The sequence below is a fragment of the Pleurodeles waltl genome, chromosome 9 (assembly GCF_031143425.1).
Source record: "Pleurodeles waltl isolate 20211129_DDA chromosome 9, aPleWal1.hap1.20221129, whole genome shotgun sequence".
Classification (NCBI taxonomy): domain Eukaryota; kingdom Metazoa; phylum Chordata; class Amphibia; order Caudata; family Salamandridae; genus Pleurodeles; species Pleurodeles waltl.
Window position 1 is genome coordinate 683,487,729 of NC_090448.1, and position 27,718 is coordinate 683,515,446.

Here is a 27,718-nt window from a genome sequence, read left to right on the forward strand (position 1 = left end):
CTTACAGGTTTCAGTTTTTGGTCCAAGGTAGCCCACCGTTGGGGGTTCAGAGCAACCCCAAAGTTACCACACCAGCAGCTCAGGGCCGGTCAGGTGCAGAAGTCAAAGAGGTGCCCAAAACACATAGGCTTCAATGGAGAGAAGGGGGTGCCCCGGTTCCGGTCTGCCAGCAGGTAAGTACCCGCGTCTTCGGAGGGCAGACCAGGGGGGTTTTGTAGGGCACCGGGGGGGACACAAGTCAGCACAAAAAGTACACCCTCAGCAGCGCGGGGCGGCCGGGTGCAGTGTGCAAACATGCGTCGGGTTGTCAATGAGAGATCAAGGGATCTCTTCAGCGTTGCAGGCAGGCAAGGGGGGGGCTCCTCGGGGTAGCCACCACCTGGACAAGGGAGAGGGCCTCCTGGGGGTCACTCCTGCACAGAAGTACCGATCCTTCAGGTGCTGGGGGCTGCGGGTGCAGGGTCTTTTCCAGCCGTCGGGAAATTAGGTTCAGGCAGTCGCGGTCAGGGGAGCCTCGGGATTCCCTCTGCAGGCGTCGCTGTGGGGGCTCAGGGGGGACAACTTTGGTTACTCACGGACTCGGAGTCGCCGGAGGGTCCTCCCTGAGGTGTTGGTTCTTCACCAGTCGAGTCGGGGTCGCCGGGTGCAGTGTTGCAAGTCTCACGCTTCTTGCGGGGAGTTGCAGGGGTCTTTAAATCTGCTCCTTGAAACAAAGTTGAAGTTCTTTTGGAGCAGTGCCGCTGTCCTCGGGAGTTTCTTGTCTTTCTTGAAGCAGGGCAGTCCTCAGAGGATTCAGAGGTCGCTGGTCCCTTGGAAAGCGTCGCTGGAGCAGGTTTCTTTGGAAGGCAGGAGACAGGCCGGTAAGTCTGGGGCCAAAGCAGTTGGTGTCTTCTGTTCTTCCTCTGCAGGGGTTTTTCAGCTCAGCAGTCCTCTTCTTCTTGTAGTTTCAGGAATCTAAATTCTTAGGTTCAGGGAAGCCCTTAAATACTAAATTTAAGGGCGTGTTTAGGTCTGGGGGGTTAGTAGCCAATGGCTACTAGCCCTGAGGGTGGGTACACCCTCTTTGTGCCTCCTCCCAAGGGGAGGGGGTCACATCCCTAATCCTATTGGGGAATCCTCCATCTGCAAGATGGAGGATTTCTAAAAGTTAGAGTCACTTCAGCTCAGGACACCTTAGGGGCTGTCCTGACTGGCCAGTGACTCCTCCTTGTTATTCTCATTATTTTCTCCGGCCTTGCCGCCAAAAGTGGGGGCCGTGGCACAGTTTTCAGTGTAGCCATTATGGTGCTGTGGAGTTTGTGTAAAACAGACTCCCAGACCATATACTCTTATGGCTACCCTGCACTTACAATGTCTAAGGTTTTGTTTAGACACTGTAGGGGCACAGTGCTCATGCACTGGTGCCCTCACCTATGGTATAGTGCACCCTGCCTTAGGGCTGTAAGGCCTGCTAGAGGGGTGACTTATCTATACCTGCATAGGCAGTGAGAGGCTGGCATGGCACCCTGAGGGGAGTGCCATGTCGACTTACTCGTTTTGTTCTCACCAGCACATTCAAGCTGGCAAGCAGTGTGTCTGTGCTGAGTGAGGGGTCTCCAGGGTGGCATTAGACATGCTGCAGCCCTTAGAGACCTTCCTTGGCATCAGGGCCCTTGGTACCAGGGGTACCATTTACAAGGGACTTATCTGGATACCAGGGTGTGCCAATTGTGGATACAAAGGTACAGGTTAGGGAAAGAACACTGGTGCTGGGGCCTGGTTAGCAGGCCTCAGCACACTTTCAATTCAAAACATAGCATCAGCAAAGGCAAAAAGTCAGGGGGTAACCATGCCAAGGAGGCATTTCCTTACACAACCCCCCCCAAACGAAAGAGGATGAGACTAACCTTTCCCAAGAGAGTCTTCATTTTCTAAGTGGAAGAACCTGGAAAGGCCATCTGCATTGGCATGGGCAGTCCCAGGTCTGTGTTCCACTATAAAGTCCATTCCCTGTAGGGAGATGGACCACCTCAACAGTTTTGGATTTTCACCTTTCATTTGCATCAGCCATCTGAGAGGTCTGTGGTCAGTCTGAACTAGGAAGTGAGTACCAAAGAGGTATGGTCTCAGCTTCTTCAGGGACCAAACCACAGCAAAGGCCTCCCTCTCAATGGCACTCCAACGCTGCTCCCTGGGGAGTAACCTCCTGCTAATGAAAGCAACAGGCTGGTCAAGGCCATCATCATTTGTTTGGGACAAAACTGCCCCTATCCCATGTTCAGAGGCATCTGTTTGCACAATGAACTGCTTGGAGTAATCTGGAGCTTTTAGAACTGGTGCTGTGCACATAGCTTGTTTCAGGGTGTCAAAGGCCTGTTGGCATTCTACAGTCCAGTTTACTTTCTTGGGCATTTTCTTGGAGGTGAGTTCTGTGAGGGCTGTCACAATGGATCCATATCCCTTCACAAACCTCCTGTAGTACCCAGTCAAGCCAAGGAATGCCCTGACTTGAGTCTGGGTTTTTGGAGCTGCCCAGTCCAGAATAGTCTGGATCTTAGGCTGGAGTGGCTGAACTTGGCCTCCACCTACAAGGTGTCCCAAGTAAACCACAGTTCCCTGCCCTATCTGGCATTTGGATGCCTTGATAGAGAGGCCTGCTGATTGCAGAGCCTTCAAAACCTTCTTCAGGTGGACCAGGTGGACCAGGTGGACCAGGTGATCCTGCCAGTTGGAGCTAAAGACAGCAATATCATCAAGATAAGCTGCACTAAAGGACTCCAACCCAGCAAGGACTTGATTCACCAAGCTTTGGAAGGTGGCAGGGGCATTCTTTAAACCAAAGGGCATAACAGTAAACTGATAATGCCCATCAGGTGTGGAGAATGCTGTTTTCTCTTTTGCTCCAGGTGCCATTTTAATTTGCCAGTACCCTGCTGTTAAGTCAAAGGTACTTAAGAATTTGGCAGCACCTAATTTGTCAATCAGCTCGTCAGCTCTAGGAATGGGATGGGCATCTGTCTTGGTGACAGAATTAAGACCTCTGTAGTCCACACAAAACCTCATCTCTCTCTTTCCTTCTTTGGTGTGAGGTTTGGGGACTAAGACCACTGGGCTAGCCCAGGGGCTGTCAGAGTGCTCAATTACTCCCAATTCCAGCATCTTGTGGACTTCCACCTTGATGCTTTCCTTAACTTGATCAGACTGTCTGAAGATTTTGTTTTTGACAGGCATGCTGTCTCCTGTGTCCACATCATGGGTACACAGGTGTGTCTGACCAGGGGTTAGGGAAAAGAGCTCAGCAAACTGTTGTAGGACCTTCCTACAGTCAGCTTGCTGTTGGCCAGAGAGGGTGTCTGAATAGATCACTCCATCCACTGAGCCATCTTTAGGGTCTGAAGAGAGGAGATCAGGGAGAGGCTCACTCTCAGCTTCCTGCTCCTCATCTGTTACCATCAACAGATTCACATCAGCCCTATCATGGAAGAGTTTTAGGCGGTTTACATGGATCACCCTCTTGGGGCTCCTGCTTGTACCTAAGTCCACCAGGTAGGTGACCTGACTCTTCTTTTCCAGGATTGGGTAAGGGCCACTCCATCTGTCCTGAAGTGCCCTGGGAGCCACAGGCTCCAAAACCCAGACTTTCTGCCCTGGTTGAAATTCAATCATTGCAGCCTTTTGGTCATACCAAAACTTCTGGAGCTGTTGGCTGGCTTAAGGTTTTTACTTGCCTTTTCCATGTACTCTGCCATTCTTGAGCGAAGGCCAAGTACATAGTCCACTATGTCTTGTTTAGGCTCATGAAGAGGTCTCTCCCAGCCTTCTTTAACAAGAGCAAGTGGTCCCCTTACAGGGTGGCCACACAGAAGTTCAAAGGGTGAGAACCCTACTCCCTTCTGAGGCACCTCTCTGTAAGCGAAAAGCAGACATGGCAGGAGCACATCCCATATCCTTTTGAGTTTTTCTGGGAGCCCCATGATCATGCCCTTTAATGTCTTGTTGAATCTCTCAACAAGGCCATTAGTTTGTGGATGATATGGTGTAGTGAACTTATAAGTCACTCCACACTCATTCCACATGTGTTTTAGGTATGCTGACATGAAGTTGGTACCTCTGTCAGACACCACCTCCTTAGGGAAGCCAACTCTGGTAAAGATACCAATGAGGGCCTTGGCTACTGCAGGGGCAGTAGTCGACCTAAGGGGAATAGCCTCAGGATACCTAGTAGCATGATCCACTACTACTAGAATGTACATATTTCCTGAGGCTGTGGGAGGTTCAAGTGGACCCACTATGTCCACACCCACTCTTTCAAAGGGGACCCCCACCACTGGAAGTGGAATGAGGGGGGCCTTTGGATGTCCACCTGTCTTACCACTGGCTTGACAGGTGGGACAGGAGATGCAAAACTCCTTAACCTTCTGGGACATGTTGGGCCAGTAGAAGTGGTTGACTAACCTCTCCCACGTCTTGGTTTGTCCCAAATGCCCAGCAAGGGGAATATCATGGGCTAAGGTCAGAATAAACTCTCTGAACGCCTGAGGTACTACCACTCTCCTAGTGGCACCAGGTTTGGGATCTCTTGCCTCAGTGTACAGGAGTCCATCTTCCCAATAGACCCTATGTGTTCCCTTTTTCTTGCCTTTGGACTCTTCAGCAGCTTGCTGCCTAAGGCCTTCAAGAGAGGGACAGGTTTCTTGTCCCTTACACAACTCCTCCCTTGAGGGTCCCCCTGGGCCTAAGAGCTCAACCTGATAAGGTTCCAGCTCCATAGGCTCAGTTCCCTCAGAGGGCAGAACTTCTTCCTGAGAAGAGAGCTTCTCTTTTTCTTGTTGTGTTGCAGCTGGTTTCCCAGCTGACTTTCCTTTTCTCTTGGTAGGCTGGGCCTTTCTTCCAGACTCCAGCTCTACTTTTTCACCCTGTGCCTTGCACTGTGCCCTTTTCTTGACACACACCAGTTCAGGGATACCCAGCATGGCTGCATGGGTTTTCAGTTCTACCTCAGCCCATGCTGAGGACTCCAGGTCATTTCCAAGCAAACAGTCTACTGGGATATTTGAGGAGACCACACCTGTTTCAGGCCATTGACCCCTCCCCACTCTAAAGTTACCATAGCCATGGGATGTACTTTAGTCTGATTGTCAGTGTTGGTGACTGGATAAGTTTGTCCAGCCAGGTATTGGCCAGGGGAAACCAGTTTCTCTGTCACCATAGTGACACTGGCACCTGTATCCCTCAGGCCCTCTACACTTGTCCCATTAATTAAGAGCTGCTGCCTGTATTTTTGCATGTTAGGGGGCCAGGCAGCCAGTGTGGCTAAATCCACCCCACCCTCAGAGACTAATGTAGCCTCAGTGTGACACCTGATTTGCTCTGAGCACACTGTTGATCCCACTTGGAGACTAGCCATTACAGTGTTAGCTGGAGTGGAGTTTGAAGTGGTATTTTTCTTGGGACAGGCCTTGTCTCCAGTTTGGTGTCCAGACTGACTACAGCTACGACACCAGGCCTTTTTGGGATCAAAGTTTTTACCCTTGTACCCAGAATTGTTTTGTGAAGAGGCTCTGGGCCCACCCTCCTGTGCAGGTTTTTGGGGGCCTGTAGAAGACTCTCTACTATTTTTGTTTTTGGCTGTCTCACCACCTTTCCCCTGGGGAGGTTTTGTGACCCCTTTCTTTTGGTCACCCCCTGTGGAAGTTTTGGACACCCTAGTCTTGACCCAATGGTCCGCCTTCTTTCCCAATTCTTGGGGAGAAATTGGTCCTAGGTCTACCAGATGCGGATGCAGTTTGTCATTGAAACAATTACTTAACAGGTGTTCTTTCACAAATAAATTGTACAGCCCATCATAATTACTTACACCACTGCCTTGAATCCAACCATCTAGTGTTTTTACTGAGTAGTCTACAAAGTCAACCCAGGTCTGGCTCGAGGATTTTTGAGCCCCCCTGAATCTAATCCTATACTCCTCAGTGGAGAATCCAAAGCCCTCAATCAGGGTACCCTTCATGAGGTCATAAGATTCTGCATCTTTTCCAGAGAGTGTGAGGAGTCTATCCCTACACTTTCCTGTGAACATTTCCCAAAGGAGAGCACCCCAGTGAGATTTGTTCACTTTTCTGGTTACACAAGCCCTCTCAAAAGCTGTGAACCATTTGGTGATGTCATCACCATCTTCATATTTAGTTACAATCCCTTTAGGGATTTTCAACATGTCAGGAGAATCTCTGACCCTATTTATGTTGCTGCCACCATTGATGGGTCCTAGGCCCATCTCTTGTCTTTCCCTTTCTATGGCTAGGATCTGTCTTTCCAAAGCCAATCTTTTGGCCATCCTGGCTAACTGGATGTCCTCTTCACTGGAGTTATCCTCAGTGATTTCAGAGAGGTTGGTCCCTCCTGTGAGGGAACCAGCATCTCTGACTATGATTTGTGGAGTCAGGGCTTGAGAGGCCCTGTCCTCCCTAGATAGGACTGGTGGGGGGAAATCACCCTCCAAGTCACTATACTCATCCTCTGTGTTGCCATCCTCAGAGGGGTTGGCTCTTTCAAACTCTGCCAACAGCTCCTGGAGCTGTAGTTTGGAAGGTCTGGAGCCCATTGCTATTTTCTTTAGTTTACAGAGTGACCTTAGCTCTCTCATCTGTAGATGGAGGTAAGGTGTGGTGTCGAGTTCCACCACATTCACATCTGTATTAGACATTATGCTTCTAAAAGTTGGAATACTTTTTAAGAAACTAAAACTAGTTCTAGGATCTAATTCAAACTTTTACCAAACTTTTAAACTGTAAAAGGAAATGCTAACAGGGACTAACACAAGGCCCTAGCAGGACTTTTAAGAATTTAGAAAAATTTCAAATTGCAAAAATCAATTTCTAATGACAATTTTTGGAATTTGTCGTGTGATCAGGTATTGGCTGAGTAGTCCAGCAAATGCAAAGTCTTGTACCCCACCGCTGATCCACCAATGTAGGAAGTTGGTTCTGTATGCACTATTTCAAAGTAAGGAATAGTATGCACAAGGTCCAAGGGTTCCCCTTAGAGGTAAGATAGTGGCAAAAAGAGATAATACTAATGCTCTATTTTTGTGGTAGTGTGGTCGAGCAGTAGGCTTATCAAAGGAGTAGTGTTAAGCATTTGTTGTACATACCCACAGGCAATAAATGAGGAACACACACTCAGAGACAAATCCAGCCAATAGGTTTTGTTATAGAAAAATATATTTTCTTAGTTTATTTTAAGAACCACAGGTTCAAATTCTACATGTAATATCTCATTTGAAAGGTATTGCAGGTAAGTACTTTAGGAACTTTGAATCATTACATTAGCATGTATACTTTTTACATAAAACACAATAAGCTTTTTTTAAAGTGGACACAGTGCAATTTTCACAGTTCCTGGGGGAGGTAAAGTATTGTTAGGTTTCACAGGTAAGTAAGTCACTTACAGGTTTCAGTTTTTGGTCCAAGGTAGCCCACCGTTGGGGGTTCAGAGCAACCCCAAAGTTACCACACCAGCAGCTCAGGGCCGGTCAGGTGCAGAGGTCAAAGAGGTGCCCAAAACACATAGGCTTCAATGGAGAGAAGGGGGTGCCCTGGTTCCGGTCTGCCAGCAGGTAAGTACCCGCGTCTTCGGAGGGCAGACCAGGGGGGTTTTGTAGGGCACCGGGGGGGGACACAAGTCACCACAAAAAGTACACCCTTAGCAGCGCGGGGGCGGCCGGGTGCAGTGTGCAAACACGCGTCGGGTTTTCAATGGTTGTCAATGAGAGATCAAGGGATCTCTTCAGCGTTGCAGGCAGGCAAGGGGGGGGCTCCTCGGGGTAGCCACCACCTGGACAAGGGAGAGGGCCTCCTGGGGGTCACTCCTGCACAGAAGTTCCGATCCTTCAGGTGCTGGGGGCTGCGGGTGCAGGGTCTTTTCCAGCCGTCGGGAAATTAGGTTCAGGCAGTCGCAGTCAGGGGGAGCCTCGGGATTCCCTCTGCAGGCGTCGCTGTGGGGGCTCAGGGGGGACAACTTTGGTTACTCACGGACTCGGAGTCGCCGGAGGGTCCTCCCTGAGGTGTTGGTTCTCCACCAGTCGAGTCGGGGTCGCCGGGTGCAGTGTTGCAAGTCTCACGCTTCTTGCGGGGAGTTACAGGGGTCTTTAAATCTGCTCCTTGAAACAAAGTTGCAGTTCTTTTGGAGCAGTGCCGCTGTCCTCAGGAGTTTCTTGTCTTTCTTGAAGCAGGGCAGTCCTCAGAGGATTCAGAGGTCGCTGGTCCCTTGGAAAGCGTCGCTGGAGCAGGTTTCTTTGGAAGGCAGGAGACAGGCCGGTAAGTCTGGGGCCAAAGCAGTTGGTGTCTTCTGTTCTTCCTCTGCAGGGGTTTTTCAGCTCAGCAGTCCTCTTCTTCTTGTAGTTTCAGGAATCTAAATTCTTAGGTTCAGGGAAGCCCTTAAATACTAAATTTAAGGGCGTGTTTAGGTCTGGGGGTTAGTAGCCAATGGCTACTAGCCCTGAGGGTGGGTACACCCTCTTTGTACCTCCTCCCAAGGGGAGGGGGTCACATCCCTAATCCTATTGGGGAATCCTCCATCTGCAAGATGGAGGATTTCTAAAAGTTAGAGTCACTTCAGCTCAGGACACCTTAGGGGCTGTCCTGACTGGCCAGTGACTCCTCCTTGTTATTCTCATTATTTTCTCCGGCCTTGCCGCCAAAAGTGGGGGCCGTGGCCGGAGGGGGCGGGCAACCCCACTAGCTGGAGTGTCCTGCGGTGCTGGCACAAAGGGGTGAGCCTTTGAGGCTCACCGCCAGGTGTGACAGCTCCTGCCTGGGGGAGGTGTTAGCATCTCCACCCAGTGCAGGCTTTGTTACTGGCCTCAGAGTGACAAAGGCACTCTCCCCATGGGCCCAGCAACATGTCTCGGTTGTGGCAGGCTGCTGGAACCAGTCAGCCTACACAGATAGTCGGTTAAGGTTTCAGGGGGCACCTCTAAGGTGCCATCTGGGGTGTATTTTACAATAAAATGTACACTGGCATCAGTGTGCATTTATTGTGTTGAGAAGTTTGATACCAAACTTCCCAGTTTTCAGTGTAGCCATTATGGTGCTGTGGAGTTCGTGTAAAACAGACTCCCAGACCATATACTCTTATGGCTACCCTGCACTTACAATGTCTAAGGTTTTGTTTAGACACTGTAGGGGCACAGTGCTCATGCACTGGTGCCCTCACCTATGGTATAGTGCACCCTGCCTTAGGGCTGTAAGGCCTGCTAGAGGGGTGACTTATCTATACCTGCATAGGCAGTGAGAGGCTGGCATGGCACCCTGAGGGGAGTGCCATGTCGACTTACTCGTTTTGTTCTCACCAGCACACACAAGCTGGCAAGCAGTGTGTCTGTGCTGAGTGAGGGGTCTCCAGGGTGGCATAAGACATGCTGCAGCCCTTAGAGACCTTCCTTGGCATCAGGGCCCTTGGTACCAGGGGTACCATTTACAAGGGACTTATCTGGATACCAGGGTGTGCCAATTGTGGATACAAAGGTACAGGTTAGGGAAAGAACACTGGTGCTGGGGCCTGGTTAGCAGGCCTCAGCACGCTTTCAATTCAAAACATAGCATCAGCAAAGGCAAAAAGTCAGGGGGTAACCATGCCAAGGAAGCATTTCCTAACACACCCCATTCCACTGTGTAAACTGACGTGAGATGATCCCACACAGGGAGGATGATCACAGTCTGGAATCCTCCAAAGGTGCCATTGCGCCACCTCAGAGAAAGTTTCACCAGGGGCAGCCGCTCTCTCTTAAGTAACTCCACCAGTAGATGTCCCGATTTGTTACCCTTGCAGTGGAGTAACTGGAAATATTCATGCCAAACCAACCAGTCCAGCCTATCCCAAATCTCAACCACTGTCCTCGGGCTGTCAACATTGACTCTCGTTGAGATCCTTGTGTAGAGGTAGCCCGTTGGAGTCAGGCCTCCAAGTAACGCCTGGTGCCACTAATATGTAACAGGCACTTCCCTCACATCACAGCTTTCAGTGTGTCCCATTCTATACTCCTATGTGACGTTGTTGATCAATTGGAATCAAATATCCGGTGGTCACCGCCCTGAGCTCCTTTCGAAACAGGGAATCAATGAGTGCCTCTGGCCTGAGCAGCCACAGGGGCACTAAAGGACATTCACCCCCCACTCCCACACCAAAAGCAGTGGGGCGTGATCTGAAAGGAACCTACCCAGTATCTGCACCACTTTCAGCAGCAACATCCACTGTGACTAAGAATATGTCTAGGTGATTACAAGTATCATGGGTTGGGGCATAATAGGTGTGTTCTTGGATGTCTGGGTGTGTTGTGCACCAGGCATCCAAGCAGCCCACCTGGCCCATTACTGCATGCAGTGCTGCCACCATATTTGGTTTAGTACACAATCTGGGAGGGTGGCAATCTTGATCACCCTCCAGCACACAGCTTAACTCTCCCGCCCAAAGTAGAGGGGGTCCCAAGGTACAGGACCAACAAGCCACCCAACAGGAGGTACCTAACCTCAATATCAGCCTTTGAAGTTTTGCACTCTCCATCTCCTCTGCACCTTCTAGGCCTCGCTTTCCAACAGGTGAGTTTTTCTGCAGTACAGCGATCTCTATACCCTTCCTTTTGAGTTGTGTGTGGACTCTGTATCTCTTCACACAGGAGTTAAGCCCCCATCCATTCCACGTGACCACTTTTACATGTGCAGCCATAAGGACCTGGAGACCATCATGTCCCACCCAGTCCGCCCCACCTCACCGTTCATCCGTGTGCTGCTGCTGTAACATAAAAACATGTTAAACAAATAGAACAACCCAACCCACCAACCGGGGAAATACTCCAGAACAACTCATGCCTCCCCAATCATTACAATCTCATAGTATCCCCCGATCAAAACTCACTCCACTATAAATGATCAGTCTCCAATTACGCATAAACTTCAGTCAACTCTCAGCAACAACAGTATGGATGGGGAGCTGAAGACCGGGGGCCACAGTTGGCTATCGTCACCAGGTCCAGCCTGACCCCGAACCCACACCATACCAAGGTCACGCAATCACGGGCTACACATCTAAACTCCCATTTGTATCACCCCTGTATGCAATTTAAAGAAAAACTATGTAAGTAGAAAAGAAAGGCACAATCCTCCAAAGTAACTATCCTCCAAAGTAAAAAAAATAGAAGAAAGAAAGAAAGAAAGATAGAAAGAAAGAAAGAAAGAAAGAAAGAAAGAAAGAAAGAAAGAAAGAAAGAAAGAAAGAAAGAAAGAAAGAAAGAAAGAAAGAAAGAAAGAAAGAAAGAAAAGGGGAAAGGAGGGGTTAAGTCCCAGCCCATTCAATCCAGTACCATGGACTCCCAGACCACACCCAACCTTCTACACTACTGGTATAACAGCTGTATAGACAAACAGACTAACTCACGGTCACTAGTGGGTTGCTTGTCACACTGCACACCACTGACATGTAATGAGCTCTTTTCTGCTGGAGGAATGGGATCCCCACTTGGTAAAAGGTGTACGGAGTAGTAACCACAGCCGGGACATCACGTCTGACCACTACTCGGTCGGCAGGTGGATCAGGAATCCCAACTGCCCCATCTCCTCTGCTTTCTAGACTGTTGTGAGCAGTGTGATAACCCCGCTCTGTTACCAGATCCATGAGGAAGTGTCACCAGGATCCTGTCGCTGCCATGAATCTCCAACCAATCCCTCAGGGCTAGTGAAGAAATGTGAACGCTCACAGCGCAGTACCTCTAGTCTTGCAGTATCCAGTAGCATATAATGGAGTCCCACAGCTGTTGCGCCTGCATTGTGCAGCCAGGACGATATGGATCACATGATTCTCATATGTGGGGTCTCCGTCCTGACGTATCGCTCGTAAAACAGCATCTCTGTCTCTAAAATTAAGCACCTTTGTAACAGCTGTGCACAGGGGAGCCCTGGCAGGGGGCTGTGACACTAATGTGAGATGAGCTCTCTCAACCATAAAAAGAATTTAAGATTCTACCCCTCCACACCCTCTGGAAACCAATAAAACAGAGATTGCAGCAGTGGGAGTGTCCTCCAGCGTGATCGTTTTGGCTGACAGGGACTTCACCACAGCTCGCAAGGAGGTCGCTTCCCCCTTCAATTTAGAGATGTCTTGCTCGGTAGACAGCGAGCGCTCCGCCACTCCCCGAAGATCTGCACGCAATAGACCCACAACTTCTTGTGGGACAGTTGCACTGGAGGCCTCGATTTGCAGCCAATAGTTGAGCACTAGTCAGACCCTGTGGCTCCAAGATGCATCCTGTTTTGTCCTGCGCCAGGGGATTCTGCAACGTACTGGTCCCCGGAGCTGTGAATTGGTCCATTTCGGTTTGTTGAGCCCCTCTTTGCAGTCTATCCTTCCACATGGTGTGTGGCAGCTGGTCTGGCAGGGAGTTTGGACCACTGCACAGGACGATGGGCAGCACCAACCATAGGCAATGCCCACTTGCACCTCCAGGTTCCCAGTGGGAGTGCAGCACGAACAGTCCCGCAAAAAGCCAGGAATTGTCCCCCGGGTGGATTCCTAGGCATAGTAAGCCGATCCCAATAGGGTACATTCACATATGGCACAGCAACTGGCCACTGCGTGTCCCACTGCACCCTGGGTAGCGACAACAGCACGCTCACACATAGGCAAGATGACACGTGGGCCCAAAGAAGCTAACAGAAAGGCTTGCCTGGACTAGGAGTTGTGGGGACTGAGTACTAAGTCCCAGGGGACTACAAACAACATGCAACAACACATGAGGTCCCAGCAGGGCAGCAAATCCCCGAAGGTTAGGGACAGGAGTGACCCGAGCTGCAGAGGCTTGGCCAGAGGACATGTGAGAAGATATCTATTACAAAGTGCAGGTAGGTACTGAAAGCAATGTCACTGAAAAATAAAAGCAGCATGAGCATCAGATGGGGGGGTCTGCAGCAATCTTGAATACATCTGCATCCCCAGGAGCATACACCATGTAGTGACGGACAATAACTGCAGTAGGTCCCTGTGTGATTGTTACCATCCTGGTAGGAAGCAGCGGCATTCTATAGGCCCCCAGTGAGTTTGGTCATGTAGCTGGGTAGTATGCCCAATGGCATCGCAGGCTCCCAGTCCCAGTGGCTGCAGACACGTACCACCTCACCGACAGCAGTGTGGGCACCATGGGTGGGGGGGTCAGCAGGCAAGTCTACCGTTCCTCGTGTTCCTCGTGTTGTGCTTTGCAGTCAATCTGCAAGCCCCAAGGTAGCAAGTGGGACTACCAGTGCAGAATTTAGTAAGGCCCAGGAGGTTCAAATATGCATGACTGAGTCACACCCCCACCATACCTTTCCCGCAAGCTGGGCAATCCAGGTACCACCAGGCTCCCACAAGGTCACTGCAGCTTTAAGGGATCAACAATGTAGGAAGCAGACCTGGCTGAGTCCGCGTACACCCCTGCATCAGCAAGTACACATCAATCTACTACAGCACTCTGAAAAACTGCCCCAAGCCACGACATGCTATCTCAGAGCGTCTGTGGCTAAAAGCCCAGGCAATGTGGGAGGCCCATTCAGGAGGGCTAGGAACAGCACCTGAGCTGCAGTGGAGAGGACCGGACACCTCTGGCTCCCCAGAAAACCTCCCTCCAAACACCTGGGAGGTGGGTGTGTAGCCCCCCCCAGCAATATACGGCCACAGTAGTGGGAATCAGGCAGCAGGCCTGTTCTGCCGGTTGTCACCACAGTGGGAACACTGCCCGACTCCACCAGTAGGCAGTTCTAAAACGTATACTGAAAAGTTTGCATATTTTTCTGGGCACAATGTTAAAGATGATGAGTCATATGATTTCAAATTGCCAGTAATGGAAAGTCAACATGTTTTCTTGACAGATACAAAACTAACTTATTCTGATCCCTTTGTTTCCTGATTGGTTATAGAAGGCTCTGAGTACTGGCTGAAGTCGATTGAGTTAAAAAGTAAGTGGGGAACTAAAAAATTGGCAAGTAAGAGGAATGGAAGCTTCATTTAGAGCCTGCATGATTGTGGTTCAAATGATATTTTTAAATGAAACAGTACAACAAACAAGTTGTATCAGGGTCAGGCGGCTCAGTCTTATTGCAAAGCAAAGCCCGAGCTACAATCCGAAACGGTTTGTGGTCGGATGAGCAGGAGAGTAGAGGATTATAAACGGGCTGGGCATGGAGCTCACTGACAAGCGCTTGATGTGGCCGCCATTTTGGCCACGCCCCCCCCATTGCCTACTAAGTTAATATTGCAGACAAATGGAACAAACAGCTTAAAAACTCAGGGAGTACCCTTGCAAATGTTTCATACTGAATTACTTGTGTGTTTTTATGAACTTTAACTTTTTTTCTAGTTATAGTGCTCAATAAGTGTGTAAGTGATTTTGTACTGTGTAAAATAGATACTTTTATTTTGTAGATATTTTTGTAGTAGTGCTGACTGCGCCATGTTACATAGAATAGAAGAGCAGATGGTTTTCTAAATGTTGTGTGAGGTTGCTGACTCTCACTGGACTCACCACTTCATTTTGTGGTACAATGTTTTATATTGCACATTAAAAACAAGCTTTGGAAAAGACAATATCTATTGCAATGAAAGTACGCCACAGGAGGCAAAATGATACACCCAAAAGCCATCAGCATGACTTAAGTGGATAATACTTATTTAAAGGGAGAGGGAGAGTCAAAAAAACATTATATATATATATATAAAAAAAAACTACTGGCAGTTGCCAGTGGGTAGTTATAGTTATGACCTAACTTCCATAGGAAAAGCATTTTTTGTTTTGTCAATAACTTAGGTGACAATTGACGACTTTCAAAGATTTCCAAAACTAGTAAGCTACTCTCTCCAGCTCCTGTATTGCAATTTTCGAGGTGATTCGTTCAGCAGAGACTGAGAAAAAGGGGGCTGTGCTCATTGAGGGTTGGATTAACGTAAGGTAATTTAATAATACTTAACATTAAAAAGAACCTAGAAATTCACTGAAAAAAACAAAGGTTACAGGGGTGTTACACTTAGGAAATAGAATTTTAGAAACCCTTAGAAAGTCACCAAAAAAACAAAGGTTACAGGGACACTATAGTTAGGTTCAGATTTTACACACACAAAACTATAGAAATTCAACAGTTATAGTTACACTTATCTCAAGAAATTATAACTCGTGCCCTAAGGTACTCTAACACGCACCCTCGCCATGCACTGCTATTAACCACAATATTACATCAGTAATGACATCTTCTTCGACATCACTGATATCACTCCAATATTTGCAATAAAATTATTGATGAGAAAACTGTGCCTGATTTGGGCGCGAGTTACAGATACCTTAGGACACAAGTTATAGTTTCTTGAGATAAGTAAAACTATAACTGCTGAATTTCAATGGTTTTGTGTGTGTAAATCTGAACCTAACTATAACATCCCTGTAACCTTTTTTAATATATAAAGAAATAGATATCAAAGAATTGGTAACAATAGGATATCAGACTGATGCGCTCTCAAACCAGACTTAATTAAACTGGAGAGGTCAATAAACTGGGAAGAATGGGCTATGTGGGAAGGAAGATCAGGGTGAAGCCACATGGGCAGAATCAGAAAGTAGTGAAGACTACACACTAAAGGTGCAGTACAAGTGGAAGAAGTGGGCACTGGCTCAGGAGGACCTTTTTGACCCTGCACTGGGGCCCTAATGACCTACTTAACAGCCATGAGATGAGGTTGGGGGGGAGCTGCCAGTTTTCTCTCCTGTTCCAACAGCAGCTGAAAACAGTGCACCACGACAACTGGCCCTTGTTGGCCTGCCTGCTGTTGGTTCCCTGCAGAGGCTAGTGCAACAGGAGAGGGCAAGTTGGAGCTCTGGAGACTGGTGTGAGTGAGGGAGGTGCCATTGCAAAGCCGAAGAAGGTGGAGGTAAGCAGACTGAGGCTGGAGGGAGTCGAGACTGCAAACTAAGGACGCAATATAGGAAGAGAAAGAAGGCGGAACATACAGACTGGCAGGTGCTCATATTATCGGTATAAAAAATCATTCACATAAATAAATGTAAATGCTTAAGCATTGATACTGTTACAGCTCTGTATGAGAACATGGGTCAAGTACGACTATCATCTGACAACACTTTTTCAACGCTGATTAGGCGATCTCATGATCTTAAGTATGGGTGAGTACTTCCCCCTTTGCTCTTTTTACTTAAGGCCAATCTAGAGGACATAATCTTCAGTGTATGAACGACTGACCCTTATTTGACACAGTTTACTATGTACGCAGACAGTCAGTCATCAGGCTACTGTAGAATTACAGGTCTACCCTGGACACCCATAATGCTAGCTTACAGTAAACGTAGAAAAAATTAAATCATGGTATTTTGCAGGGGCAAAGTTCATCAAAACTTGTGTAAAGCAGTTTATGCTTAAAAGTATGACTATCCGGGGATTACAATGACTCTAGCACTGAACTTCAAGCCAAGATAATTTCTTGTGGTTCTTGCAGCATGTAGTTCAAGAATCAGGGTTCAGTTTTAAGTTTTGTTCTAAATATGCTTTTAAATCTAAGAGATTCATCCTAGTAAACCCATCTTAGACCTGACTTTTGCCTGATTAGAACTACAAGTAAAAATTGCTTGCACGATGGCCAATAAGATCCAGGGTAAATCGGTCAGTACAAGACCACTCAGATAGTTTACACTGAAAAATTACTGGAGTGCTAATGCAGAAGTCAAATAATCTGTCTTTGGCTGATGATGTCTTTGTGGCATTAGCTAGCTTTGATTATACAAAACAATCAGTCCAACAGCTTATCCTGCAAGACAAGGTAACTATTTCTTCTCATCAGGTTATTACAGATTCCGATGCCTGAGGTTTATTGGTAGATGGTATGGTGCTTGCAAAATTAGTCTTTCAAATAACTCCTGCTGTGTAGTCTTCACAGAGACAATGAAAGAGAAAGGGGAGCAGTAAACACAGAAAAGGCATTATAAATGCATGCCCATGGGACAAATGAGAAGAAAGAACAGTGACGATGGAGCCAACAAATGGGAATCCTACGCTCGGGCTGAAGTCCACAGACTTAGGTACAGCATATGCCTCTTTCAGAAAACGCATGCACTTTCTACAGCTGAGACCTAATAAATGATAGCCAACATCGTTAAATGGGTGCAAAGGCTGTAATATACATAAAATATTATAAAGGTGTCAAAAGGGAGAAGGATCTTGGCATGGTTCCAATGTCTGAAACTCATAAATACATGAAAGGCATTTAAGGAAAAAGACTCACGTTTTTAATTATCTTACTTCCGCGCTGAAGCTTGCCATGAAGACAGAACCAAAAAGGCCATGCAAAGTAAGAAGCGCAAGCAGAGTCTACATTTGTTACGGCATTTTGCACACTGTTGGAGTGGCTTTTGTGTGCTTTTTCTCTGGCATGACGGGGGGGGGGGCAAACAGTTAAAGGGGAGGAGGTGGAGAACAGATGGGGCAAGCAGCAATGGGGGAAGGGGCAAGGGCACAGGTTGGTCCAGACAAGTAACAACACAGGAGGGGTGCTGGGGTTGGGCAAGCAACAATTTGGGATGGGGAGGAAAGAAGAGGTGAAAGGGAAAAAAGTACCTCTGAAAGCCGAAAGCAGTGGAAGTACAATAGACAATGGAATCAATACTTAGGCCACGCTTCAGCGTAGGGACAGGCACACACAGACAAAGTGAAGCCGACCAAAAAAGAAGCAAAGTAATTAGGATGACAATGAAGCCAACCAATAGTAAGCAATAGACAGGCTCTAAGCCCCCTCCAGAAAAAATATATGTCTTTAAAGCTACAGTGCATGCATTGTCTCAGGCGAGATTTATAGTACAGGGCGTGGAGTGGGGTAAGAGGGGACAAACTGTCAAAGTGGTGAAGGTGCCAACCAAACATACCAAGGGGCATAAAGCAACCAATAGTGCCCCGAAAACATTTAGGGGCGCTACAGTGAAGGCAGGAGTGTGTTTAAAGAAGGGGCAGACAGTGCTGGAGTCACTGTCCAGAGACTCAGACAGGCAAGAGACAACCTTAATGAAGCTGGGGCTCTTAGATCATCTATGTTGAATACGGGGCTACGGGTGATGAGGTGGGGTGCAGGAGGACAGGGCATCAGGAGGAGGGGAGTGTGTTCAGCTACGGACCCCTGCACTCAAATACCCAGTGGGACATTACTGGAGAAGACCAGCCATTTCAATCTTGATTAAATTGCGTTTTTGTTACTTTTAGTTATTGTGTTTCTGGGGAAGAGGGGAGTACTTGCACTATATAACGGCACACTACACTCTAGGTACTTACCAACATACGGGTTGCCAAGAAGCCTGTCATCTCTGGGAAACATGGGTGGGCTCTAGGAATGGGTGGATGCCTAAGTGATTTCCATTTTCTCTCTAACCACACAACAAACAAAGTTATCACCCTTAATGTGAAGGGGCTTAATAATCTGACTAAACACCAGGCAATCATATCATATCTGGAACAGACAGGAGCAGACGTGTGTCCTATATGAGACCCATCTGGTCTCTGGTGGCTGCCATAGACTCAGATCCCGTGCCTTTCCACTACAATTATTTTCAACTGCTGCCACTAAGACGGCCGGAGTAGCTATGTTAGTTTCTCGCTCCTACCTAGTAGTGCAAGTGTGTTCTAAACTAGCAGAGATCAAAGGCAGGCTGTTAGCATGTGGGTTCTCTGTATGCCCATAATGACAACCAAGAACGAATCCACCGCCAGGCAGTGGCAGATGCCTTGTCTTCCTAAGACAAGATGGTGCTATTGGGGGGAGGGGGTCTGAATAGAGTATTTTATAACATATTGGACCAGTCAGAGCTCTGGTATGGTCGCACAGGGGTCCTTTCCTGGGAGGGAGTGGAATGACTACGGGGGATGGGATTGAGAGACCTATAGAGAGGACACCCCCAGACCCAAGACTATACATTCTACTCACATGCCCATAAGACCTATGCCGGTCTTGATCGCTTTCTATGGACCAGGAAGCTACAAAACCTACTGACAGCAATAGTGGTAGAACCCCGCACCATCTCCATTCGTGCGGCGGTATCGCTTGATCTAGCTGCCCTTGCTTATTTCTCGACCATGGAGACTGTGGGAAACTTTACTCCAGAGGCCGGAAAAGGTCAAGCAGGTTACACAGGCAATCACTAATTTCCTGGCTATAAATTGTACAGCTGACACTTCCATCTTTCTCCTATGGGAGACTGTAAAGGCAGTCATCCGGGGAAGCTAACTGCGATTTCAGCGGTGGATAATTCAATTTGCTGAGACAAATGGGAGCATTTACACAAACAGGTACACTGGGGCTCCATGGGTCTGGTGGCAGCTAGAGACAGCGAGAGCACAGTTGGCTGGACTGGACCTAGACAAGGATGAGCACGCCTTCCTTACACTCTGTAGTGGGGAACAGATGCGGGCACCTCCTGGGGAACCGGCTTCGTGTGCAATGGCAAAACACTGCGGAAGAGTACCTATTAGTACAGGATGGCACAGAGATCGTAGAAAAGGGCATGATTACATCTACTTTCAGCAAATTCTATGAGAAACACTATTCAAAGCAAACCCTTCCCATGGACGGGTCAGACGTCTACCTTAAAGACACATGTAGTCTGTGCCTGACATCAGACCAAGCTGACATGTTTGATTACCCAATCTGGATAGAGGAATTATCTCTGCCATTGCATGCCAGAAACTCCTCAAATTGCTGGGACTGGATGGCTTTCCGGCCTTTTTTAATAAGACATCTTGCATGACACTGGCTCCAATCCTGGCTCAGCTTTTCAATTCAATAACTGGTCCAGGAGCAGTACAGTCCTCAATGATGGAAGCTTCCATTGCTATCCTTCCAAAACCGAGGAAGAATACCAAACAGTGTGGGTCCTATTGCCCAATATCTCTCCTTAATGTGGTAATACATTATTCACCAGAATTTTAGCAGCACAGCTAAGCCCACACATGCCGGGACTAATCAACCCTGACAAGGCGGGATTTATCCCACATGGACAATGTACTGACAACACCAAACGGATTCTACACCTGCTTGATGAGGCCAAACAGTCCAAACGAGAAATCAATCTATTGGCCATACACGCCAAGTATGCGTCTAACCAAGTGCACTGGGTATACCTGGCGGCAACATTTGTCCAATTTGAATTTGGGACTGGGTGACACACATAGATTCTCAGCAATTATGGACAACCACAAGCGACTATTTGGGTAAATGGTCAAACTTAGGCTCCATTCCCCATTCGCAGTGGGATACAGCAGTGATACCTGCTGCCACTCCTGCTGTTTGTTCTCTAAATGGAGCTCTTTGCCCAACAGATACAAGACAATTGGAACATTACTAGGGTCACCCCTACTGAAGAACAGTTCAGAGGCCAATAAGTGTTTAAACTGTAACATATGCGAGGAATCAATTGAACATGTCCTATTTTTTTGTCCCCTATATAAGAATCCTAGGGAAAAATGGATTACCCCCTTGTGCAAAGCTTTGCTATTATTTGATCGAGCTAACACCTACAGAATATGTAAATATGATTAGTCTACTCTGCTTGTAAGTGCAGTAACCAAGTTCCTAACAGCGGCTTGGTCTATTCGTCACAGGGTTGTCCCAGCGTTGGATTTCTAGCACTGTGTTAGACAGTAGGAACATTGGGGAAATACAGATGGGCATACCTTCTGGAAGTTTTTTCCACCATCTATTGTTTCCATTTTATGGTGTTAGACATGATATTTTTAAATTAAATTTTATCGTAATTTATAGTGATAATATTATGATAACAAAAGCATTTGTACTTTGGTCTGTTAGAGTCTGAACAATTTTTATGCCATTAGCACATTCCATTTTTAACAATTATGACTGGTAATCTAATAGCCTACAAGAGGAGATTGTTGGAATGAGCTGATGATTGGTTTTTAAGCTTACTTCCCATAGGAGCCTTAAAATGTCCCCTTTTCTTTTCATGTATGGACGCATGTCTGATTGCACTCAATTGGTCTATATTTGGACCGAACAAAGAGAATTACTACAGTTTGCCCTTCTCAAGGATGTCGTCTGGTGTATAACCTTTCCAAACTGCCTTGTGGTGTTTCTTAAAGCAAAGCACCATGCACTTTACCCTATTTTGTTATTTATACTCTCAACCCATGGAGGTGCTTCATGAGATAAACCCTATGTTTATACAAAATCAGATCACATAGGGAAGCATTACTCTTTTTTTACAGAAACTGTGTAAGTTGGATTTTTGTATAGTAGTATTAAACTTTGTTTGTTGTGTAGAAACGATTAGAAGCTTTTATGGGGCTGTGCATGAATGCACATGAACTTATGAACTTTTGTGATCATTTGTACTGCAAATGATTTGCTTGTTAACTATGTTTTTACTACTCTTTTTGTGCAGTTTTTTGAGTGTATAGTTTTACTTTGTGCTTTTATGGCTTTAGAATAGCCGAATAAAGACTATTTGAAGACTAGGGTCACCCCTGGCAGGGAGGAACATGATCAACCTTTTTGCTGATGATGTCATTGTGGCACTGGACAACCCTATTAAGGCCCTCCAGTTTTGTGGATTCATTTTGCACCTTGCTTGGGCTCACATATTTTAGCTTAGCTTAGGCTTGCAGCCTGTGACCTTTTACCTACATATGTGTTCTAATTTAATGTATTCATTTTTAGTTAGCCTGCTTATCTGCGGGGATGTTTTATTTTTCCTAATGAGTTGTGATTCTGCGAAAGCGTTATTATTTCTGTGGATACCAGCTCACTATGTACCTCTCTCCAATGCTGACAAGAACAGTCAGTACCTGAAAATCCAGTTATCACTTTTGCCACAAAAGTACGTAAAGAGTCCAACACTTAGGCACAAGCTCACGTCAAGCCTGTTTCACAGAACAAAAATATGTTTCTTATAAAAACATTGTACAGGCCAAGCGAAAGCAGGGAGGTCATTCCAGCCAGGATATCCATTCTACCCTGTATGCCATTTCACTGCTGACATCAGTGCTGTCTCTGCAACCAGCCAAGGAGATGGTGGGCAGGCCCCTGCTTTCAGGTAACAGGGGTGGGTGTTCCTCTCATGGACTAAGTACAGACAGATTGGGCTATCACCACTATGCTCTTGCTTAGGGGTTAGGCAAGATTGCTATGTATATGTTATCCAATATGCTTGGGTTGTTTATTTTCTTCTCACTGGTTGTAACAACCCTAATCCTGTTATGTCTCATTGCCATAATAATTACAGCTCATATTATTTTTTTTTATATCGTACATTGAGGTCCCTCCAATAAATGTATTGAAAACCTTCCTGCATCTTTTCATTGGCGAATGTGCGTATATGAGAACTTCTGCTTATGCGAGAAAGGGGTGAGATTTGTCAACCACAACTTCCCTGAGAGGTCACAGAGTGTCATGCGTCAGGCTGCCACAAACCACCTTTGCATTGTATGTTTGGGTGAGGTGCTGCTAGCTAGCCGAAAAGGTTGGACAGACAGCTGTCAAGACAGTGTGGGATTAACTCAGTCACCTACAAACGGGGGTGCTGCTGCCCCGAATCCAGCAGTGTTGTTCCAATAACAAGAATCGTATGACACCAGCCTTCTTGAATGAGATGGAAGCTTTTGGCAGTGCTGCAGGATTTTCGATAAATATCAGGAAGTCGCAGGCCCTCAACCTCTTGGTTCCTCGGAAACGGAGGCCCTACTTACCCCTCGATATCTGATACAGTGAAAGTCTACTTCTTTCCCCCTTGTTGGGAATCCTGTTAGCCCGACCATAAAACAACACACACCTGACACCCATACACACACCACATCCACACACCCACACCACTATAAAACACACACTCACATTACCCACAACCCTTTACCATTACGAACCATTGCCAGCAGAGACACATCAAGACCACAGATACAACCAGAGCTACACACTATACACACCTACACACCACTCACGCACTCCACATCAGACACCCAAACACACCATCAAGACCTAAAAACGGCTCACCTGTCAAACTTATTTAATATGCGCTCTGCCAAGGATAGGATGCTTTTTATCGCCAGCCTATTCCTTCACCCCTAGCACAATTAATCACAATTTCCTGCCCAAATGTATCAGATTTCCTTACCTTTTCAATCTCTGGAACTGTGCGGGAGCAGTAGAGAAGCTTTGTCACTTCGAGGGGGTAGGCCTGAGGAGTAATAAAAAATAGAAAAACAACAATAACTTTCATTTGTAAAATTGCATAGCAGACAAAGAAGCTACCATTGAATTGGAAAGATCTAAAGAGGGTGCTTCAAATGAATGAGTCATTTTTAGGTCTTTCTCTAAAGATAGCAAGCCTCATGTTTTAAATAAAAAAATATATAATTCAGTCGCCATCTTGTCAGAAAATAAATTTGTTTATGACTAATTTTGATGGACTACTGGAAGATGTGATAATATGACTTGTGGGTCAGGCGTATTGTATCGTTTCTGCTTTAGGACATATGAAGGTTTGCATGTTGGTCTCAGTACACAACTGCTGTTCTTTCGCAATCTGTTCAGTGTGCCACACTATTTAAGGCAGCAAATGAATGTGGTTACGTATGGCGTTGTATGCTACTCAGGGTTAGTGGAAGTTGATAGATATAAATAGGGAGACTGGACTGCGGTAAGTTTTTTGGCAGAGCTTGTAGAGAATGCAGAAACAATTTTGATGAACACTGGTGAGTTGTTTGCAGTTTTCCTGTATAACGTGGGTGTTGTGTGTTTTGTGACAAGTTCCTCTGTTCATGTGGTGAAGTGAGGACTTGGACTTGGACTATGCAAGGGGATTTTAGAATGCCAATACTTTTTTTGTGATAAACTTCTCTGCTTCACGCAGTGTGGTGAGGGTTCTGACTATGCAAGGAGGTTTCAGAACGCCAGTGTAACTGGGTAAAACAAGGCATGCACTGAATTACTGATACATTCTTGGGTAATTGGTAGATTAAAGATGTAGGTGGTCATTATGACCCTGGCGGTATTACAACCGCAGGGCCAAAACGACGGGAGCACTGCCAACAGGCTGGCGGTGCCTCCCGGCGTATTTTGACTGCGGCGGTAGCGCCACGGTCGCACCGCCGGGGCCGGCGGTTTTCCACCACAATGGCCCCGGCGGATGTAATCCGCCAGGGCAGAGCTGCTTGCAGCGCTGCCCAGGGGATTACGAGTCCCCAACCGCCAGCCTTTTTCTGGCGGTCTGAACTGCCAGGAAAAGGCTGGCGGTACGGGGAGTCGTGGGGCCACTGGGGGCCCCTGCACTGCCTATGCCATTGGCATGGGCAGTGCAGGGGCCCCCTGACAGGGCCCCATGCGGCTTTTCACTGTCTGCTGTGCAGACAGTGAAAAGCGCGACGGGTGCAACTGCACCCGTCGCACAGCCGCAACACCGCCGGCTCCCATGTAGAGGCCCAGCGGGGATGTCCAAATGGGCACCGCGGGAGTGCGGCCGCATTGGCGGCCGCACGGCGGTTACCGCCGCCCGCCAATGTTGTAATGAGGCCCGTAATTTCTCTTGTCAAGTTCTGTGCGAATGTGACTCAATGATGCCTGGTGCTTTGGGGCTTTTCTGGTGTTGCTACTGTGCAGCGTTTTGGACACAGATGGGAGGTAGGTATGTACCACTGATGATAATTCTGTGGTGGTCGATAGTGAGATACATTAATCGGTGACAACAATGAGTTATTGTTCATTTATATGAGGGCTTGTTTATTTATATGTGTTTTATCTTGGGTTGGAATATGTTTGTTTAATGTTACCACATCTTAATGGTTTTGTGGTGGGTCACATGCAACACAATGGAAATGTTGTGTTTGTCACATAGGGCGGTTGGTGAGGTTTTTATCACTTGGTCCATGTTCTGCACTCATGACTTGATATTATTATAGTGATATGGTTGTTATTTTTAAGGTTTTATAATAAATAAATACATTCATTTACAATTATATGTATTACTTGAGAATATGCCAAAGACAGGTAGTTGCATGTTGCGAGATACATTTTATTTGCTCACTCGCTGTTGTTGATGTTGGATTTTTTTGCTAGTTAGTGGATTTTTCTAAGCATGTGCACTGGCTGATGTGGCATTTAGAGAATGCCATAACTTTTTCTCTTTGTCCAATGTTCTTTTTTAATACCCTGCAGCATTATTAGTGAATGGTGACTACTTTAATTATTCAAGAGTATCTGTCTTCAGTTGCAACCGAGTTTCTGAGAACCTATTGTTTTTATGACCTTAGTAAGGTTAATAGTAAGGTAATTTATTATTTTACTATGGGTGCTAATTGGTAGTGGAATGTGGCATGAAGGGTAACAATATTTGTGATGCTATGCAGGCATGCGATGCAGGGCATGTCTTATTGGCTTTGTTTTGACTACTTTATTATTTACACTAAGTTTCTTACAGTTTATTTTTTTAGGCCAATTTCTAAAAAGTGGAGTGATAATGAGAAGGCTCCTCATTCTGTAAACCAAATCATTTGATTTCAATATGACTCTGTATTTTGTATATTAGTTATGGGACCCATTCCTAATAAGAATAGTATAAGTGTTTGGACTAAGTATACCACATTATGGGCTACACTGTTAGATGGCCAGCTATTCACAATTAGGAGACTGTAGAGGATGTGGGATGTCCCAGTGGGTTGGAGACATTAATAATCTGATCGGAGTCAGGATATAGTTCAGAACTGATATTTTTATTGTTTTTGAGCTGTTTTCAAGTTTATAGTTCCAAATGTTATTATTGAGTACTACTGGTGTTTCCTTATTTCTATCAGGGTCTCTATTTCTCCCTCTTCTTTTGTTCTTTTTTCTCCTCTGATCCTTTCTTTTCTTCTTTCTTTTCCTTGTCTTAAAAAGTTTCTTCTCTTCTTTTCTCTCTTTTAGGATCGTCCCTCCCAAGTGTGGTGGAATCGGGGTGGAAAACCAAAAGAAAATGGCAAGTATTTTTACTCCTCGTTTCCTATTTATAATATTGTTAGAGGGGTATGTGCGGTGTGGTGGGATAACAGGCAACTCGGCGAGTGCTCCCCGGTCGTTAAGCCTGTGGTTTTGTGCTCACCGTTTTTTAACAAAAAGGAATTACTTTTCTCTATGTTTGGAGTCCTGTTATCTTCACAGGATTCTTCCCAACCAAGAAACCGTAGTGAAGGTTAGTCGAGAGAAAAAAAAAAACAAAGCACAAAAATAAGGAAAACGGAGAGAGGGACTGTTTATTTGTCCCGTCTCTCCTTCAATGCCTCGCACCGTCTGCTCTCCCCTCTCCCACCCAGTAACAGCCCGGGGTTGGTTATGCAGGCACGTACCTGCGAAAGCCACGTCCCTCCGGGGACGTGGCTGGCGTTGGAGCGGGAAGTCCTCACTGTCAACGGTGTGTCCTCCCGTTGAGGTGCCTCCAGTTCCTCTTTCCTCCGCTATCCGCTCCGGTCTCCCTAGGCGGTTGTCCATTTTTGGGTTTTTACTGCAGAACTCCTCTTTCGTCTTCCCAGCGCAGGTCTTCCTCCTCGAATGTACCTCTCTCCTCTTTAGTCTGTCCTTTCTTTTTATTGATGTAACCCAGACGTGCAGGTGGAAATCGGGCGTTCCTGTGCTTATGCTGTCGGCATTGCCCCTGGGGCACTGGACCGCAGGTCTTGGGGCACCGTCTCGGAACAGGGTCCCTGCGACTTTGTTACATACGTTCCCCCCCCTGCCCCTCCCCCCCCCATGAGGGCTGTTAGGAGATCCTGACCGATGGGATGTCTGGACAAATAGTCAGCTGTGCATAGTTGTTTGGCTGGTAAATGTTAGACCTGAAAGGTAAATGGTAGTAGTTCCATAAACCATCATAATATACGCGGATTCGTACCCTTATGTCGTGATAACCAGGTGAGAGGTGCATGGTCAGTGTGCAACACAAAGGGGTGACCCAAAAGATAATATTGAAGGTTTTCTACGGCCCATTTAATTGCCAGGCATTCTCTTTCACTCACTGGATATCGTTGTTCCCTGGGTAGAAGCTTCCGGCTTATAAATACGATGGGGTGGTTATTTTTGTCCTCGTCTGTCTGAAATAATACAGCACGTATCCCCACGTCAGAGGCATCTGTCTGTAAATAAAAGTCTTTGGTGAAATCGGGACAGCGCAACACCAGTTCTGTGGTTAGACTTCTCTGAAGAATCTCATAGCTACGTTGTTGGAAAGGGGTCAAGGTTTTCATCTTCGAGGGTTGTCCCTTTTTTAAGAGATCCGTTAAGGTGCGGCCAAGGTGGAATAGTTTGGAATAAACTTGCTGTAGTAGCCTACTAACCCCAGGAAGGAACGCAGTTCTTTCTTTGTGGATCGGACAGACACCTTGAGAATGGTTTCTACTTTTTTAGCTGGGGTCTGATCAGTCCTTTACCTATGTGATAACCTAGATAAGCAATCTCATTACAGGCCAAATTACATTTATCTGGATTAGCGGTGAGGCCGGCCCTTTTTAGTAATCCATATATGGTGTCTAAATGGTTCATATGTTCATGCCATGTCTCACTATAAATGACTATATCATCCAGATATGCAGCTGCATAGCTGGAATGATGGCGTGATAAAACTGTCCATCAGCCTTTGGAAAGTGGCCGGGGCACCGTTAATCTAAAAGGTAGGACATTAAAGTGATATAGGCCAGATGGAGTAGAAAAGGCA

General features: G+C 46.7%; 1 protein-coding gene across 2 annotated transcripts in view; it reads right to left on the reverse strand.

Moving 5' to 3' along the window:
• ERCC2 (ERCC excision repair 2, TFIIH core complex helicase subunit) overlaps window positions 1–27,718 on the reverse strand; it is a 1,394,405-nt gene that overhangs the window by 1,247,192 nt on the left and 119,495 nt on the right. For both annotated transcript variants that reach the window (XM_069207765.1, XM_069207766.1), the window contains one exon: window positions 23,156–23,218. In XM_069207765.1, coding sequence (XP_069063866.1) covers window positions 23,156–23,218 — 63 coding nt within the window. The remainder of the gene's footprint in view (window positions 1–23,155; window positions 23,219–27,718) is intronic.